We start from the raw sequence: 16,658 nt of genomic DNA on the forward strand, positions 1-16,658 counted from the left end.
GGGTGATGAAAATGTTCTCAACTAAATAGTGGTTGGCACAAGTCAAAAAATGGGCAATGTTTAAATAGATGCACAAGCCTGAGCAAGAGAAGGGTTTAGCATTCTTTTTCTAATTGTATGGAACAGCCATGATAGCCCTGTAGACTTCAGAAGTAATGTATTGCTTTTGTGACGGGGTAAGGGTTATGAAAATGATGTCATTTTAAAAGTGCCCTCCTTTTGATTAGAATCATATGATGACTAAATCTCTTTTGGACCCATTTTATTTAATTATCAAATGAGACTAGATTTCTGAGGTTCCTTTTGCAAAATTCTGTGGTTTTGTTTTTAGTCTCAAACCATCGAAAGTCTTTGACATGTTAACGAAGTGAAATTTTTCCAATGTCTTTAATTTCATTTTTACCATAGAGGTATCCCTGCAGACATCCAAATAGATATCGATGAAGACAGAGAAACAGAAAGAATTTATTCCCTTTTTACTCTCAGTTTACCTAAGCTACAGAAAATGGAAGGTAAATACAACTAAAATAAATATTTTTATATAACCATGATCCTTCATTACCAGTTCCTGAAGTATTGCTTTAGCATTATCTCTAAGTTGAAAATACTCGTAGATTTACCAAAATGTTACTTCTATGAAAGTTGACAGACACCCAAAGGGGGCTTTTTCATAGATATTCATGAAGTAAAAATACTATTTTTGCATAAGTGTGATGATCATAATTAATAAAATGAATGTATTTTGGTTATCTATGCATTGCTAGGGGAAATCTCCCCAACTTGAGACTCTTGAAAAGTTCTTATTTATGCTACAAATTACATTTATGGAATTTAGTTGTCTGATCAGAGATTTTACTGCTCCTTGTAGAGGCTTGTGGAACTATAGCAGTCTATCAAGGACCACAGAAAGAGCCTGATGATTATTCTAACTTTGTAATCGAGGATTCTGTAACAACCTTTAAGACAATTCAGCAAGTAAAAAGCATCATAGAGAAGCTAGATGAACCTCATGAAAAGTATAGGAAGAAAAGATCAAGTAGTGCAAAATATGGGAGCAAGTAAGTATTTTTAAGATCCTTTAAACACAGTTTTAGCTTGTGTCTACTACTCTGTACTCACACCTGAATGCAGGCCTCCTGCCACACCTTCCTCTTTCAAGACCCAGCTCAGAGCCTTTCTCTTGTGCGAGAGTTTCCCTGGCCATCACGCAGTGATCTTTCTTTTCAGTTCTGGTATCATTTCATTATGTTGGTGCTGTAGTTTATCACCACTTGTAATGTTATATTCTAATGTAATTCATGAAATTGAATACTTAGTAGCTTTCTGCTTTTGTTTTGTTCTTACTGATCGTCTTCCTTCTTATTATCTCCCACGGTGACTTATACTTAGTAAGAAAAAAAATCAGCTATGAAAGTGCTAAAAGTGTTTTATAGTTGATTCTTTGGATCCATCTCAGATGTAGATGGATACCACGGTGGGTCCATCAGCAACAACAGCAACAGCTATCATGTATTAGGAGTTTATTGTACCACTGAGCACTGTACTTAACCTTACATCTTATCACTTAGATTGTTTTAAGCAACAAGTAAGAAAAAATCCCAATTGAAGTGGCTTAACCACTAAGAAATTTCTTAGTCTTACCCATTAAGTCCTAACTTCTACAGTTGGTTAGTTCAGCATCTCAACGTTGTCATCAAGGACCATCCAACCGCTCAGCCATCTTCAACAAGATGATTGCTGTGTTCCTCAGGCTTGTCCCCTCCTGGTCACAGATGGGCCACAATAGCTCAGAGCCTCATGTTTCTATCTCACAGTGTCCAGAGGCAGAAAGAGCTGTTTCTTTCACACTAAGAAAAGAACCTTATCTAAAGTTACTCCGAGCTTGCCCTGGAACACGGTGCTGCCCAGGAGTAGCAGTAGAATCAGGGTTCAGTTTGCACAGAAGTAAATAGAGAGGATGGTTCTTAGACCAGCAAGTAAGTGTTTGCCACAGTCTTGTTGATCCTCACATCAGCCCAGCATGGCTATATTCCCATTTTACAGCTAGTGAAACTGAGGCTCAGGAAAGTTAAGTGCTTTGCCCAACATTACACAGCTGATTAGTGAGGGGGCTTTGAATCCTGGCCCCACTATTGTAAGTATTCTTTTAAAATTATGTGGATTAATAATTATATTTGTGATTTGTGAACAATAAAAATCAGTTTGACAGGTATAAATGTTTATGTTCTCTCTGGATGGAAGGCTCAGTACATGAGAAAGGTCATTGTCAGCATCCTGTTCCTGTCTTTTCTACCTTAGTATCATTGGTTCTCTTCCAACAGTGCTAATGCAGTTTTTTCGGAGCCCCGGGAAGTTTCCATGAGATCTTAGTCAATACTTGACCATCCTTCTTAAATAGTACCCCCGTCGCCCACACCCACACACTCTACCCCTTCCCAGCTTCATTTTTGTCTATTAAAGAATGCCAGTCTTTCTCATACTAAATGTTTCACTTGTCCATTTTGTTTACCCTGTACCAGTATGTAGCCTCCATAGGGCAGAGTTTTGTCTGTTTTGTTCACTACTATATTCAGAGCTTCTAAAACAGTGTCTGACGTTTAATAGGTGGTCAGTAAATACTTGTTGAATTGATGAAATAAGACTCATGAGAGATTATCCAGGGAAAATTATAAATACTTAATGATACTATGTGGTATTTGTCACGTGTTAAAATTTTATGTTTTTAACTTTTGAAAAATGATTTTCTTTTATTATTTTCTAGGGAAAATCCAATTGTTGGGAAAACATCTTAGAGTTTGGCCAATTGATTCAGAAGAACTGGAAAATATTATTTTTGTTGGAGTTTTTCAATTCATCATATATTTTGTTCATAGTATTTAAGAATGAACATTGGCTTCAATGTCATCTGTATTCACATTGTATTTAATATTTAATAATTGAAATTAACTCTTTGGGAATCCTGGTATTGATGTATTACTAGAGAATTTGAAACCCAAGATTCCCTTCATATCTTATGTGTTAAAAGCCATGTTTCTGCCACTTCTTTTTAATAGAAAGAATCTTCCTAAAGAAGCTTTGTAACAAAAGGAGAACTCCTCCATAGCAAGAAACCATCTCTTCTTGTAACACTGCGTGTTCTGTGGACTTCTCACTACCATTAGTGCCTGCTCTATACTGCCAATATTGTGTTTTACTAGAAAACCCCAACCCATGACAATCCAGAGTTTCCATTTCGTTCCTCCAGACCTTCCCTCTTTAAAAAAGAAAAAAGGGATTTCCCCCTAGTCCATTAGTCATTACAGATTATGTTAGGGACAGTGACAGAAACTTTGGAAAACTGCCAGAGCATCCTTGGAAGTTAGTAGATCATTTTGCCTATTTAAAGATGTAAACAGAACTCAGACAGGAGGAATCAGGGAACGTGTACTATTTTGTGCATCTTGTTTACATTTGGGAGAGTGATGGCAGATGAAATAAAATGAGACCACTAAATTTTTTTCATTGTTTTAAATATCAGGTACTCATTTTCTTGATTTGAGAGTTCAGGTTAACATGATTCTAAGAACATCTCTTCTGAAAAGGAAGAGAGTATAGAGTGAAAGAAGGTGGTGGGAAAATCACTTGACTTCACCATTACTCCACATTGTTCTAAGGGTCACCATCAGGATGCCCTCCTCCTGTGGGAGGTTGAGAACTAACTCAGAACAGTCACTCGGCGCACTTTAACCCTCTGGGCTGCCCAGAGTCTACTTCAGATACCCCGTGGTGTCTAATCTTATGATCAGTTGAATGATCAGTGTTTAAGTCTAGAAATAGTACTTTCCTGAAAATGTTTATATCTCGTTGCTGTTTCCTTATGGCCTCCCAGCCAAATGGAATTTGGGCAGGCAACTGTTGGAATCTTATTTTTCCCTAATAATTTACTTTTATCCTAAAAACCATAACTGTAAATAAGCAGGCGAAGCAAGTTGCCACCTTGATGTTAAGAGGGATATACTTTGCTTCATCAGTATTAAAACCATGGTACTCTTATTTTGTCTTTTTAAATTCAGAACATTTTCTAGATGTGGTACTTTGAACCTTGGAGTATTTACACGTGTTTCTATTTAAAACTGTGACTTATTAATGTAAGTCTAGCTAGCCATGCTATTTTTGTTTCCCTGAGCATAAGCTATATTTCAAGACACAGTTTGCCACTTATGTTACTGGTGAGTAATTGTTTTTAAATTATATTTTACTAGGTAATTATTTTTAAAGACCATTGACACACAATCAGAATTTTTCCATAAATGATTATAACTGAGCAATGTATTTCTCTAAATGACTTGTAGAAATCAGTTGGTTTTATTTAAGAATCAGTGCTCGTCTGCATTATGGTAGGTTATTCCTGGACCATTTTGAAGACAAGTTTGAAAGAGTCCTTTAAATTTTATGAATTTTAGATTCCATAAACTACACTGATTTATAAATATGAAAGAATTTAACCATTTAATAAATTTCTCATTGTTGAATTTGATTCAGATTAAAGTTCCTCTTAAGAGTCTCTGAAGTGTCTATCTGAAAAGGACATGTGAGCATTGCCAGGTACCACTCATTACTCTTTAGTGGCTTTTTTAATCCTCTGCTGTTTTTTCAAGGCAGAAGAAATATTCCTCTAATATTTCTAATATCAAATCCCCAATTATGATTGTTTTTAAAGATCACGGAATTTTTATCAGAGGGACCAAGGCTGTGTGAACACGTAACTCTGAGTTTAAAGGGAAGAGTTCAGTCATCTCGTTATTTTCTTCACATGACATTCTTAAACAGCCAGTTTGACTGGAATTAACCAGCTTGGCATAGCTTAAAAAGAATTAATGTGAAATTAATTTTCTTGGAAAGTCTTCTCAAATAAGAGACCATGTCAGTAGGACCCTAAGATAACCAGGGTACTTGCTTCCAAGGGCCTCGTTCCTCTGCTGATAGTATGAGTACTTTGATTTTTACCAACTGGTCTGCTCTCTCTGCCTTTTCCACACTTGAAAAAATATATGGCAGCTCACTTCACCCTAAAAACTCGAAAACCCCAAGAAAGAAAGAAAGGATGATATGGAGAAACTCTTGCCATAAATGCCAGTTCTGGTTCTTAGTTTAACTATTTCCATCAGTTGAAATTGTGGTGATCTGTCACTTGTTTTCTTGTTGTTATTGTTTGTTTTGTTTTTTTGTTTAGCAAAGTTTTTTACTCCCAGGAATATAATTTATCAAATTGAATGATTTTATTTGCCAAAGAAATATGTTTATAATATCATGGGTAATGGTTAAGTGTCAAAACTAGGCTTTCCTTATTATACAAAAAAAAGTGACGAATTATGTAGCTTTTGTTTCTGTTTCTGAAGCCTAATTTCATTCATTTATCAGAAAGGCTCATTCATGCCACGTTTTAGCAAACCAATTTTTTTTTTTAAGTAAAAGCACCTTTAATTTGTTCTAACGGTACATCCTGTAAAGACAGAATGCTGTCAAGCCTTTTAGGTGTCCTTACGGTGTGTGAAAAATACGGGACTCATTCTAGAGTTAAATTACCAGTCTTGATCAATTATCTGCTTCCATTTTTTTAACTTGGAAATTAATATGTTGTTAGTAAATATTGGTTTTTACAGTGTCCAGTTTGAAAATGTAAGTTATCAGAATTTAATGTAGTGAATTTGTGTAACCATGTTGTATTGTTGGGAATGTATTTTTATTTAAATTTTATTTTCTTATCAAGAGTATTATAAAAATTAAAAACTTTTGTAACTGTCGCTTGGAAATAACTCAAGTAAATTACAAGAAGCCTGTCTGTTTTTTGTGAGACTTTACTTTCTTACTGATTTAAGAATTCTTTCTGTTTAAAATGATTGTACCTTGCCTACTAGTAAGGGAATAGCGGAAGTGAGAAGTCCTTGATACAGAGGAACGAAGCAATCTGGAAGGGACTCAGTGTTCTTTTCTTACATCTAACCAGGCTGATTTTTGATGGACTGTGGTCCTCATTCATTTATTCATTCAGCAGACTTGTTTTGAGGACCTCCAGGGTACAGGCACCATGCAGGATCCCATCCCTGCCTAGAGCCAGGCACGTCCAGTGTATGGAATATATTCCACTCCTGTCTGGATAAATAGTTTACAGCTGAGTTTTTCAGCCTATGTTCAACTTTTTGAAGAATCCTACGTTCCACTCTTCTCAAAGAAGTCAACATCAGAGCCTCTGGTTACTCAGGTCCTGCATTGACTCCTGCAGGTCAGTCTACCCAGCAGCTTGACTTTCAGTGCGTCCTTCTGGATGTTAGAATTTGACCATGTTGTGTCATTTTGCTGAATTGTCTAGAGAATATAAAGTGACAGCACCAAAGACCAGGTTCGTCAGTAAGTTGTGCCAGAATCCTCCCCTATTAGTGCATCTTAGCATCCCTAATTAAACCTTCATAAAACTTAGCCCCTGTGATTCCAGAAGAGTTTCAAGTTAATAAAGAGGAAGGAATAGGCTTCTCAATCTCTAAGGATCTTATTTTTATAAAAACACCAGAATCCTGCTTGTGGGAGCCCGTGTATTAGAATAGAACTTGTCAGAAACATGAAAGACTCAGGGTTCTCCTCTATGATGTAAACAAGCTAGTTCTTTAGAGAGAGCGGGGACCATCCTTTAGTTGGGTTTCCTTTTCCAAATTGTGTGATTCCGAAACAAGAGACACTGAGGCCAAGCAGAGTCCCTTTTTGGGGCCACAAGCATAAGAAACAAGACATGGCTTGGCACTGCTGGGTTCCAGCCGCTGGCATAGGTTTCTCTACTACTCCAAGTCAATGGCCAGTGCTGACCCTTCAGAGGATAACCTATTTTGAGTAGACATGACATACTTCAAATAAATTGACCAGTGTTCAGAGAACTTTGGTCTTGATTCCTCATACACATCCTCACCTGAGGTTTCTTTTTTTGGCTTGTCATTTTGCCATTTGACTTCTTGGTTTGGTGACACCATTTACCACCATATTTTAAGCTGATGCCTATATTTTATATTTTATATTAACAGCAGAGAAGGTGTAACCTGTTTAATTAAGTTGAAGTCCTATCAAGATTTGTTTAGTTTTCTGCCTACTATTTGTTTTTTTTTTTTATTAATGTTATGATAGATTACAACCTTGTGAGATTTCAGTTGTACATTTTTGTTAGTCATGTTGTGGGTACACCACTTCCCCCTCCGTACCCTCCCCCCACCCCCCCCTTTTCCCTGGTAACCACCGATCAGATCTCCTTCTCAATATACTAATTTCCACCTATGAGTGGAGTCATATAGAGTTCGTCTTTCTCTGACTGACTTATTTCGCTTAACATAATGCCCTCGAGGTCCATCCACGTTGTTGTGAATGGGCCAATTTCGTATTTTTTTATGGCTGAGTAGTATTCCATTGTGTATATATACCACATCTTCTTTATCCAATCATCAGTTTCTGGGCATGTAGGCTGGTTCCACGTCTTGGCTATTGTAAATAATGCTGCGATGAACATAGGGGTGCAACGGACTCTTGAGATACCTGATATCAGGTTCTTAGGATAGACACCCAGTAATGGGATGGCTGGGTCATAGGGTATTTCTATTTTTAACTTTTTGAGAAATCTCCATACTGTTTTCCATAGTGGCTGTACCAGTTTGCATTCCCACCAACAGTGTATGAGGGTTCCTCTTTCTCCACAACCTCTCCAACATTTGTCGTTCTTGGTTTTGGATGTTTTTGCCAATCTAACGGGAGTAAGGTGATATCTTAGTGTAGTTTTGATTTGCATTTCCCTGATGATTAGCGATGATGAACATCTTTTCATGTGTCTATTGGCCATATTCATATCTTCTTTTGAGAAATGTCTGTTCATGTCCTCTGCCCATTTTTTGATCGGGTTGTTTGTTTTTTTGTTGTTAAGCAGTGTGAGTTCTTTGTATATTATGGAGATTAACCCTTTGTCAGATAAGTGGCTTGTAAATATTTTTTCCCAATTAGTGAGCTGTTTTTTTGTTTCAATTCTGTTTTCCCTTGCCTTGAAGAAGCTCTTTAGTCTGATGAAGTCCCATTTGTTTATTCTTTCTATTGTTTCCCTCAACTGAGGAGTTACAGTGTCCGAAAAGATTCTTTTGAAACTGATGTCAAAGAGTGTACTGCCTATATTCTCTTCCAAAAGACTTATTGTCTCAGGCCTAATCTTTAGGTCTTTGATCCATTTTGAGTTTATTTTGGTGTGTGGTGAAAAAGAATGGTCAATTTTCAATCTTTTGCATGTGGCTGTCCAGTTTTCCCAGCACCATTTGTTGAAGAGACTTTCTTTTCTCCATTGTAGGCCCTCTGCTCCTTTGTCGAAGATTAGCTGTCCATAGATGTGTGGTTTTATCTCTGGGCTTTCAATTCTGTTCCATTGATCTGTGGACCTGTTTTTGTACCAGTACCATGCTGTTTTGATCACTGTAGCTTTGTAGTATGTTTTGAAATCAGGGATTGTGATTCTGCCGGCTTTGTTTTTCTTGCTCAGGATTGCTTTAGCAATTTGCGGTCTTTTGTTCCCCCATATGAATTTTAGGATTGTTTGTTCAATTTCTGTGAAGAATGTTCTTGGGATTCTGATTGGGATAGCATTGAATCTGTATATTGCTTTAGGTAGTATGGACATTTTAACTATGTTTATTCTTCCAATCCATGTGCAAGGAATGTTTCTCCATCTCTTTATGTCATCGCCTATTTCTTTCAAGAAAGTCTTGTAGTTTTCATTGTATAGATCCTTCACTTCCTTGGTTAAGTTTATCCCAAGGTATTTTATTCTTTTCGTTGCGATTGTGAATGGGATAGAGTTCTTGAGTTCTTTTTCTGTTAGTTTATTGTTAGTGTATAGAAATGCTACTGATTTATGCACGTTAATTTTATACCCTGCTACTTTGCTGTAGTTGTTGATTATTTCTAATAGTTTTTCTGTGGATTCTTTGGGGTTTTCTATGTATAAGATCATGTCGTCTGCAAACAACGAGAGTTTTACTTCTTCGTTACCTATTTGGATTCCTTTTATTTCTTTTTCCTGCCGAATTGCTCTGGCCAGCACCTCCAGTACTATGTTGAATAGGAGTGGTGAAAGTGGGCACCCTTGTCTTGTTCCTGTCCTCAGAGGGATGGCTTTCAGCTTTTGTCCATTGAGTATGATGTTGGCTGTGGGTCTATCATATATGGCCTTTATTATGTTGAGGTACTTTCCTTCTATACCCATTTTACTGAGGGTTTTTATCATAAATGGGTGTTGGATCTTGTCGAATGCTTTCTCTGCATCTATTGAGATGATCATGTGGTTTTTGTTTTTCATTTTGTTGATGTAGTGTATCACGTTGATTGACTTGCGGATGTTGAACCATCCCTGTGTCCCTGGTATAAATCCACTTGATCATGGTGTATAATCTTTTTGATGTATTGCTGTAATCGGTTTGCCAAAATTTTGTTGAGGATTTTTGCATCTTTGTTCATCAGTGATATCGGCCTGTAGTTCTCCTTCTTTGTGTTGTCCTTGTCAGGTTTGGGGATCAGAGTGATGTTGGCTTCATAGAATGTGTTAGGGAGTTCTCCATCTTTCTCAATTTTCTGGAACAGTTTGAGGAGAATAGGTATTAAGTTTTCTTTGAATGTTTGGTAGAATTCTCCAGAGAAGCCGTCTGGTCCTGGACTCTTGTTTTTGGGGAGGTTTTTGATTACCGTTTCTATTTCCTTACTTGTGATTGGTCTATTCAGATTCTCCATTTCTTCCTGATTCAGTTTGGGGAGATTGTAGGAGTCTAGGAATTTGTCCATTTCTTCCAGGTTGTTCAGTTTGTTGGCATATAGTTTTTCATAGTATTCTCTTATGATCTCTTGTATTTCATTGGTATCTGTTGTGATTTCTCCTCTGTCATTCCTGATTTTATTAATTTGCGATTTCTCTCTTCTTTTCTTGGTGAGTCTGGCTAGGGGTTTGTCAATTTTGTTAATTCTTTCGAAGAACCAACTCTTTGTTTCATTGATCCTTTCTGTTGTCTTTTTTGTTTCAATGTAGTTTATTTCTGCTCTTATTTTTATTATTTCCCTCCTTCTACTGACTCTGGGCTTTGTTTGTTCTTCTTTTTCTAGTTCTGTTAGGTGTCGTTTGAGGTTGCTTACGTGAGCTTTTTCTTGTTTAGTGAGGTGAGCCTGTATTGCGATGAATTTCCCTCTTAGGACTGCTTTTGCTGCATCCCAAATGATTTGGTATGTCGTGTTCTCATTTTCATTTGTCTCCAGATAATATTTGATTTCTTCTTTAATTTCTTCAATGATCCATTGTTTGTTGAGAAGCGTGTTGTTTAGTCTCCACTTTTTTGCACCTTTCTCTGCTTTTTTCTTGTAGTTGATTTCTAGTTTAATAGCGTTATGATCAGAAAAGATGCTTGATATTATTTCAACTCTCTTGTATTTATTGATGTTTGCTTTGGTTCCCAAAATATGGTCAATCCTTGAGAATGTTCCATGTGCACTTGAGAAGAATGTGTAACCTGCTGTTTTTGGATGAAGTGTTCTATATATATCTATTAAGTCCATCTGGTCTAATTTTTCATTTAATTCTATTATTTCCTTGTTGATTTTCTGTCTGGATGTTCTGTCCATTGGTGTTAATGGTGTGTTGAGGTCCCCTACTATTATTGTATTGTTGTTGATGTCTTCTTTTAGTTCTATTAAGAGTTGCTTTACAAATTTTGGTGCTCCTGTGTTGGGTGCGTATATATTTATAAGTGTTATGTCTTCTTGGTGGAGAGTCCCTTTTATCATTATATACTGTCCCTCTTTATCTTTCTTTATCTGTTTTGCTTTGAAATCTACCTTGTCTGATATTAGTATAGCGACACCTGCTTTCTTTTGTTCATTATTAGCTTGGAGTATTGTTCTCCATCCCTTCACTCTGAGTCTGTGTTTGTCTTTGGGGCTGAGGTATGTTTCCTGGAGGCAGCATATTGTTGGATCTTGTTCTTTGATCCATCCTGCCACTCTGTGTCTTTTGATTGGGGAGTTCAATCCATTTACATTTAGAGTGATTATTGAGACGTGGAGGCCTACCACTACCATTTTGTGTCTTGTTTTCCGGTTTTCTTCGTTTCCTTTGTTTCTCTTCCCATGGTTTAATCTGTTCTGATGTGGAGCTGCTACTCTCTGTTGTTGTCCTTCTACTTATCTCCTCTGCTCTTGGTTTTGTAGCCCCTTTCCTTTTTTGGATTTTTCAGGAATGAGGGTTTTCCTGAGGATTTCCTGAAAAGGAGGTTTTGTGGCAATGAACTCCCTTAATTTTTGTTTATCTGGGAAAGTTTTTATTTCTCCATCGTATTTGAAGGATATTTTCGCTGGGTAGAGAATTCTCGGCTGTAGATTTTTGTCCTTCAGATTTTTGAATATATCATTCCACTCTCTTCTAGCCTGTAAAGTTTCTGCTGAGAAATCTGCTGATAGCCTGATGGGGGTTCCTTTGTAGGTTAGTTTCTTTTGCCTGGCTGTCCTTAATATTTTCTCCTTGTCGTTGACTTTTGCTAGCTTCACTACTATATGCCGTGGAGTTGGTCTTCTTGCATTGATAAAGTTTGGAGAACTATTGGCTTCTTTCACCTGAAGATCCATCTCCCTCACCAGATTTGGGAAGTTCTCAGCCATTATTTCTTTGAATAGGTTTTCTGCCCCTTTCTCCTTCTCTTCTCCCTCTGGTATACCTATAATCCTTACGTTGCATCTCCTAATTGTGTCTGATAATTCTCGGAGAGTTTCTTCATTTCTTTTAAGTCTTGCTTCTCTCTCCTCCTCTGCCTGCAACAATTCTATATTGCCATCTTCCAAATTGCTAATTCTTTCCTCCATATTATCGGCCCTACTGTTCAGAGCATCTAGATTTTTCTTAATCTCCTCTATTGTGTTCTTCGTTTCCAATATTTCTGTTTGGTTCTTCTTTATCGTATCAAACTCTTTTGTGACATAGCTCCTGAACTCGTTGAGTTGTCGGTCAGAATTCCCTCTTAACTCATTGAGAATCTTAATGATGGCTGTTTTGAAGTCATCATCATTTAGGTTATATATCTCATTTTCTTTGGGATTGTTTTCTGTGTATTTGTTACTTTCTTTCTGTTCTGGAGATTTAATGTATTTTTTCATATTGCTTGATGTTGATTTGTGCTTCCGCATGGAGATAGAGTTTAGTTGCTCCTTTCACTTGTTTCAGCTGCTGCGGTGGGGGAGCAGCTGTTTATACTTCACCAACCAGGAACCCTGTCCGCAGTTGCTAACTGGGCCTGGGCCCCTCTTCGTAGCCACAGGGCCCTTTGGATTCCCTCCTCTGCCGTGGGGGCCGTCACAGGGGGGCTTCAGGCTGCAGGTGCCTACTGTTGCAGCCCACCTAGATGTGCTCTCTCCTTGGGGTCTGCAACGGTGTTATGGGCTTTTCCCGCGGCCAGGGGTGGGATCACTTATATTTGTCGCTCCGTTGCTTTCGGCACCCACCTAATCTCACTTGTCCTCTATGGGTCGCAGGAGAGCTATTGGCATCTTCTACAGTCTGTGGTTAGTACACCTAGCTATGCTGCTTTTGCCCTGGGGTCTTCCAGCCTTGTGGCTGGCGGCTGGGTGCCTTCTACTGGTGCTGTGCAGAGGCTTTCCCTAAGGCTGCTGTGAGCCTGTAGGGTTTCCCCCTAGGCTACTAAGCTGGGTCTCTGGAACTCTCTCCAGCCCCAGTCCTCTCCGAGATCTCCGGCAATCCCTAGCCTCACGGGGCGGGCAATGGCAGCTGGGGGTCGCCCCTCCCTCTGGGATTCTCTCCGGGCCTCTCCCAGAGCCGTGAATGCTTCTGCCTACTATTTGAAATCCTCCTCGTACCATCAAAACCTTTGTGCTTTCTTTGTACTGATCTACTTTTTGACTTGGAGTTCAGTCTTAGATACGGGAAGTTTTTGCTCATCAAGGAAGAATTTGTCTGTCTGGTATTAACAGCGTTGTTTTCCAAATTTAACGTAGTTCTAAACTCCACTGAGAACTGAGAAGGCCACACTGCTTGCACTGTTAAAGAAGCACCCATCATTTTAGGTAGATTCTCAATGAAGATGAGGTGAACGACCCCAGAGAGGCATGTCAGAATCTCCCTGAGGCAAGGGAATGTTCCAGGGAGGGAATGTATAGAGTTTGAAAAGACACAGTCGATATTATAACTTTACACTTGAAAATGCAAATAAACACCTATTTTTGTAATTCAAACTACTGGGAAATCTTGACAAAATCTTACTGATACAGATGCGTAGATGAGACCATGGTTCTCACCTGGAGCCCCTTTCCAATCTGGAGCCTGAGATATTTGTGTTAATGTGAGGCATTTGTTTTTAAAGTTTGGAAATCACTGGAATCTGAGATAAGGTAAATTCTAAATCCTGACCCCAAGTCTCAGTCCTAAACTCTACGTGAAAACTACGTGTCAGGAGCAAGGATACAGCCAGAGTCACTGCCTCCTTGAAGCTTACTTTCTGGGGAGAGGAAGAAGACTAAACAAGTAAAATATGTCAGCTGGTAACAAGTATTACACAGCAAAGTGAAGCAGGAAAAGGAGGTGGAGTACTACGTATGGGACTACATGAGGGAGGGCTGTGTGGGGATACAACTCAAAATTAGGTGGCAAGGAAGGCCTTACTAGGAAGGAGACATTTGAACAAAGATCTGAAGTTGGTGAGGAAAGGGAGTCATATGGATATGTAGGGGAAGATCCTCCAAGGTAGAAGAAATAAAGTGCATGGCCTGCTCAAAAACAGCAAGGAGATTGGTGTGGCCAGAGCGAGATTCGTGAGGGGGAATAGCAGGAGACGAGTGTGATGGAGAGCTTTGAGCAGTGGAAGTGACGTGGTTGACTTAGCTTTTTTGGATTGCTCTGACTGCTGTGTCAAGTCTCTAGGAGGGCCTAGGTAGTAGGTAGTGGAAGCCTGGATAGGCCAGCATCCTAAACATGTGAGAGAGAGTGGTGGCCGGTTCCCGGGGTGACAGCACAGCAGCTGGTGAGGACTGGTTAGATTCTGGTTATGTTTGAGGGTAGAACCAACAGGATTTATTGACAGACGGAATGTGGGAGAAAGAAAGGAGTCCAGGAAGATCCAGTAGCCTAAGCAATGGGGAGAAAGGAGGGGTCGTTTGCTGTGATGGGAAAGACTACAGGAGAGAAAGTTGTGTGTAGTTTGTGTCCATATTAATGATTCCTGGAAACCAGGTCCATTTAAATCAGTGAGTACAAGCACATGTTTATCTAGTTTTATACATTTATCATATCTTTCTCGCTAGATTGTAAATGAATCCTGGGCTAGGGAGGGACTTTACCCCTCAGCCCCTTGCCTTTAGATGAGGAAGACAATAAATATTCAATGAATGAATGATATTATGGCTAATGGTGGAGCAGCTAGGGCCTTGGTTGAAAGACATGACTCAGCTAGAAATTACCTTTATGATCTTGGTCAATAACCCCTTTGGGTTTTGGTTTCCCTGCACAGATAAAATTTTAAAGCTTCTCTCTTCAAGAACAAAATATTGGGCTCTTGCTATTCACTAAGCACTCTGCTAATGCCAGGAACCCTAAGATACTGCTCTCAAGTTGCTCATGGTCAAGCTAGAGACTGGACCAGAGTGACCTGAAGATTCTTCTACAAGTTCAGTACCCAGACAACCCCTTGGGGGCCATCCACTCACACCCCTACCCCAACTATTTGTGTAGGTAATTCAGTTCCTTCAGTGGACCCTTCCTGACAGAATGTTCCCAGCTCTCCCCCAAAGCTCCATGACCATGGACCAAGTTATTGACCCTGTTAGACCCTGTAATTTGTATTACCATCCTCCTCCCATCATCCTTTGAGGAATTAATAAAATAGAGTCCTGGTGTTAATGAAATAACTGACTCACTGATGAGACAGCTAGTGTAGGAAGAGAGCCCAGCACCCATTCTCCCAAGGTGGTGGTAAATTAATTAAGCAAGGAGGCCATTAGGCTGAGGTGGTTCTAAAGTCCTGATGGCCTACATAAACAAACCAAAATCTAAGCCTATAAATGCCTCAAGATTATGAAATCAAAACGCTAAGGACAACCAATCACAGTCAACTAGGCTTTAAGCTACAGCCAATCAAACAATTTCCTTTCTTTCTGCGATTTACACTTTCTCTATGTAAGCCACCCCAAGCTCCTGTCTGCAGACTCTTAGCCGCTTCCAGTTTGGCATTGCACAATTGCAATTGATTTTTGCTCAAACTCTTAAAATCTTTAGTATGCCTCAGTTTATCTATTAACAGTTTCTAAACAAAAAGCAGCCTTAGAACAGCAAAGCTGGCACCAACTTGTGAAGGTGATTTTTATTTGGACTCAAATAAGGAGCTGGAGGGACTAACAGTAGCACTTGTAGGGGAGGAACAGAACTGCTCTACCCACTCTAGGTCCTTCTGGCCTGTCTACAAATTAAATTGACATGAGACAGAATAATAGGAGAAAATCAAACAAAGCTTTATAATGTGTGTACATGGGAGAGACCCAGGAAAACTGTGTAACTCGCCAGAATGGCCAAAGCTGCCACCTTAAATACTATCTTCAGCTAAAGACAAAGGAGGATGTTGGGGGTGGGGGAGTCAGTGAGATATGGGAGATGACCAGAAAAGCACAGTAAACAAGAGTAAGGTTATTATGCAGATTTAAGTCCTTGCCTTACGCATTGATGAGAGTTGCTAGAGATAGGGTCGTCCTCCTCTTCCTGGTACAGAGAGGGAGACACCTTTACAAACGGAGATGTCCCTTACAAATGTAAGTGTCTCTTACAAGGGTAACTTCTGATTTTCAGAGTTTCTCGTGTCTGCAGTTTTTAAAAGCAACCAGCCCAAAATAATCCTCATGTCAAAGAGACATATCTTGGGGTGGCCAATTCTAGTCCCCAACAGAGACCATTGGGCTGAGAAGTATAGCCAGAAATCACTGTGCAGAGCAGATCTGTGTCAGTACTGTCCAAGAGGAACAAAGAAACCCTTCTGTCCTCAGAGCTGCTTCGTCAGTCCTCAGCGGAGCAAAGGTGACTTTGTGGGGCTCTGCTGGTTGGACTGGCCTTAACTGAGATGTTGGGAGCTGTGCTGGTCGCCAGCAGGAGGGCTGAGGCCTGACAGTGGGGCTCTAGCAGCGGGAGAGACCTCCACTCCACACCTGGGAAGAGCTGCAGGCAGCCGCTAGGCCTGGGGAAGGTGTAGCCAAAGGGCTCCCTTGGAGAAGAAGGAGAAGAGGGATCAGCCCCCGGGCAAGGCAGTGGTGGGCAGAACCTTGTGGAGTGGGAGGTCCCCTGTGACGGCAGCCCCATGCCACCGGAGAGTTTCCCACTGTGCTGAACCAAAACTGTCCCATGCAGGCCCTGTCTGCCTCTCAGGCTTGTCCTCTGTCGTCCCTACAACTCTCTGTCCCTGAACACTGCCTCTAAGCCAATCGTCCCTGGTTCCTGAACAATCCTGAATTGGGATAGAAAGGGCTCTAGAAGCTTCCATCACAGCATGGCTTCCACCTGGGCAAGGGTTGCCAGATTTAGAAAATAAAATATAGATGGTGAGACAGATGGGGGCGCTGGGGTCGTGGTGATGAGGATTTTT

The 16,658-nt window shown here is 39.8% G+C and overlaps 1 protein-coding gene across 2 annotated transcripts in view; it reads left to right on the plus strand.

Moving 5' to 3' along the window:
• RASA2 (RAS p21 protein activator 2) overlaps positions 1–5,821 on the plus strand; it is a 108,888-nt gene extending 103,067 nt beyond the window's left edge. For both annotated transcript variants that reach the window (XM_044754388.2, XM_044754389.2), the window contains exons 22-24: positions 409–512; positions 869–1,058; positions 2,762–5,821. In XM_044754388.2, coding sequence (XP_044610323.1) covers positions 409–512; positions 869–1,058; positions 2,762–2,792 — 325 coding nt within the window. In that variant the 3' untranslated portion in view covers positions 2,793–5,821. The remainder of the gene's footprint in view (positions 1–408; positions 513–868; positions 1,059–2,761) is intronic.
• The last annotated feature ends 10,837 nt before the right edge of the window (positions 5,822–16,658 follow it).

This window comes from Equus asinus, chromosome 21 (genome assembly GCF_041296235.1).
Source record: "Equus asinus isolate D_3611 breed Donkey chromosome 21, EquAss-T2T_v2, whole genome shotgun sequence".
NCBI lineage: Eukaryota > Metazoa > Chordata > Mammalia > Perissodactyla > Equidae > Equus > Equus asinus.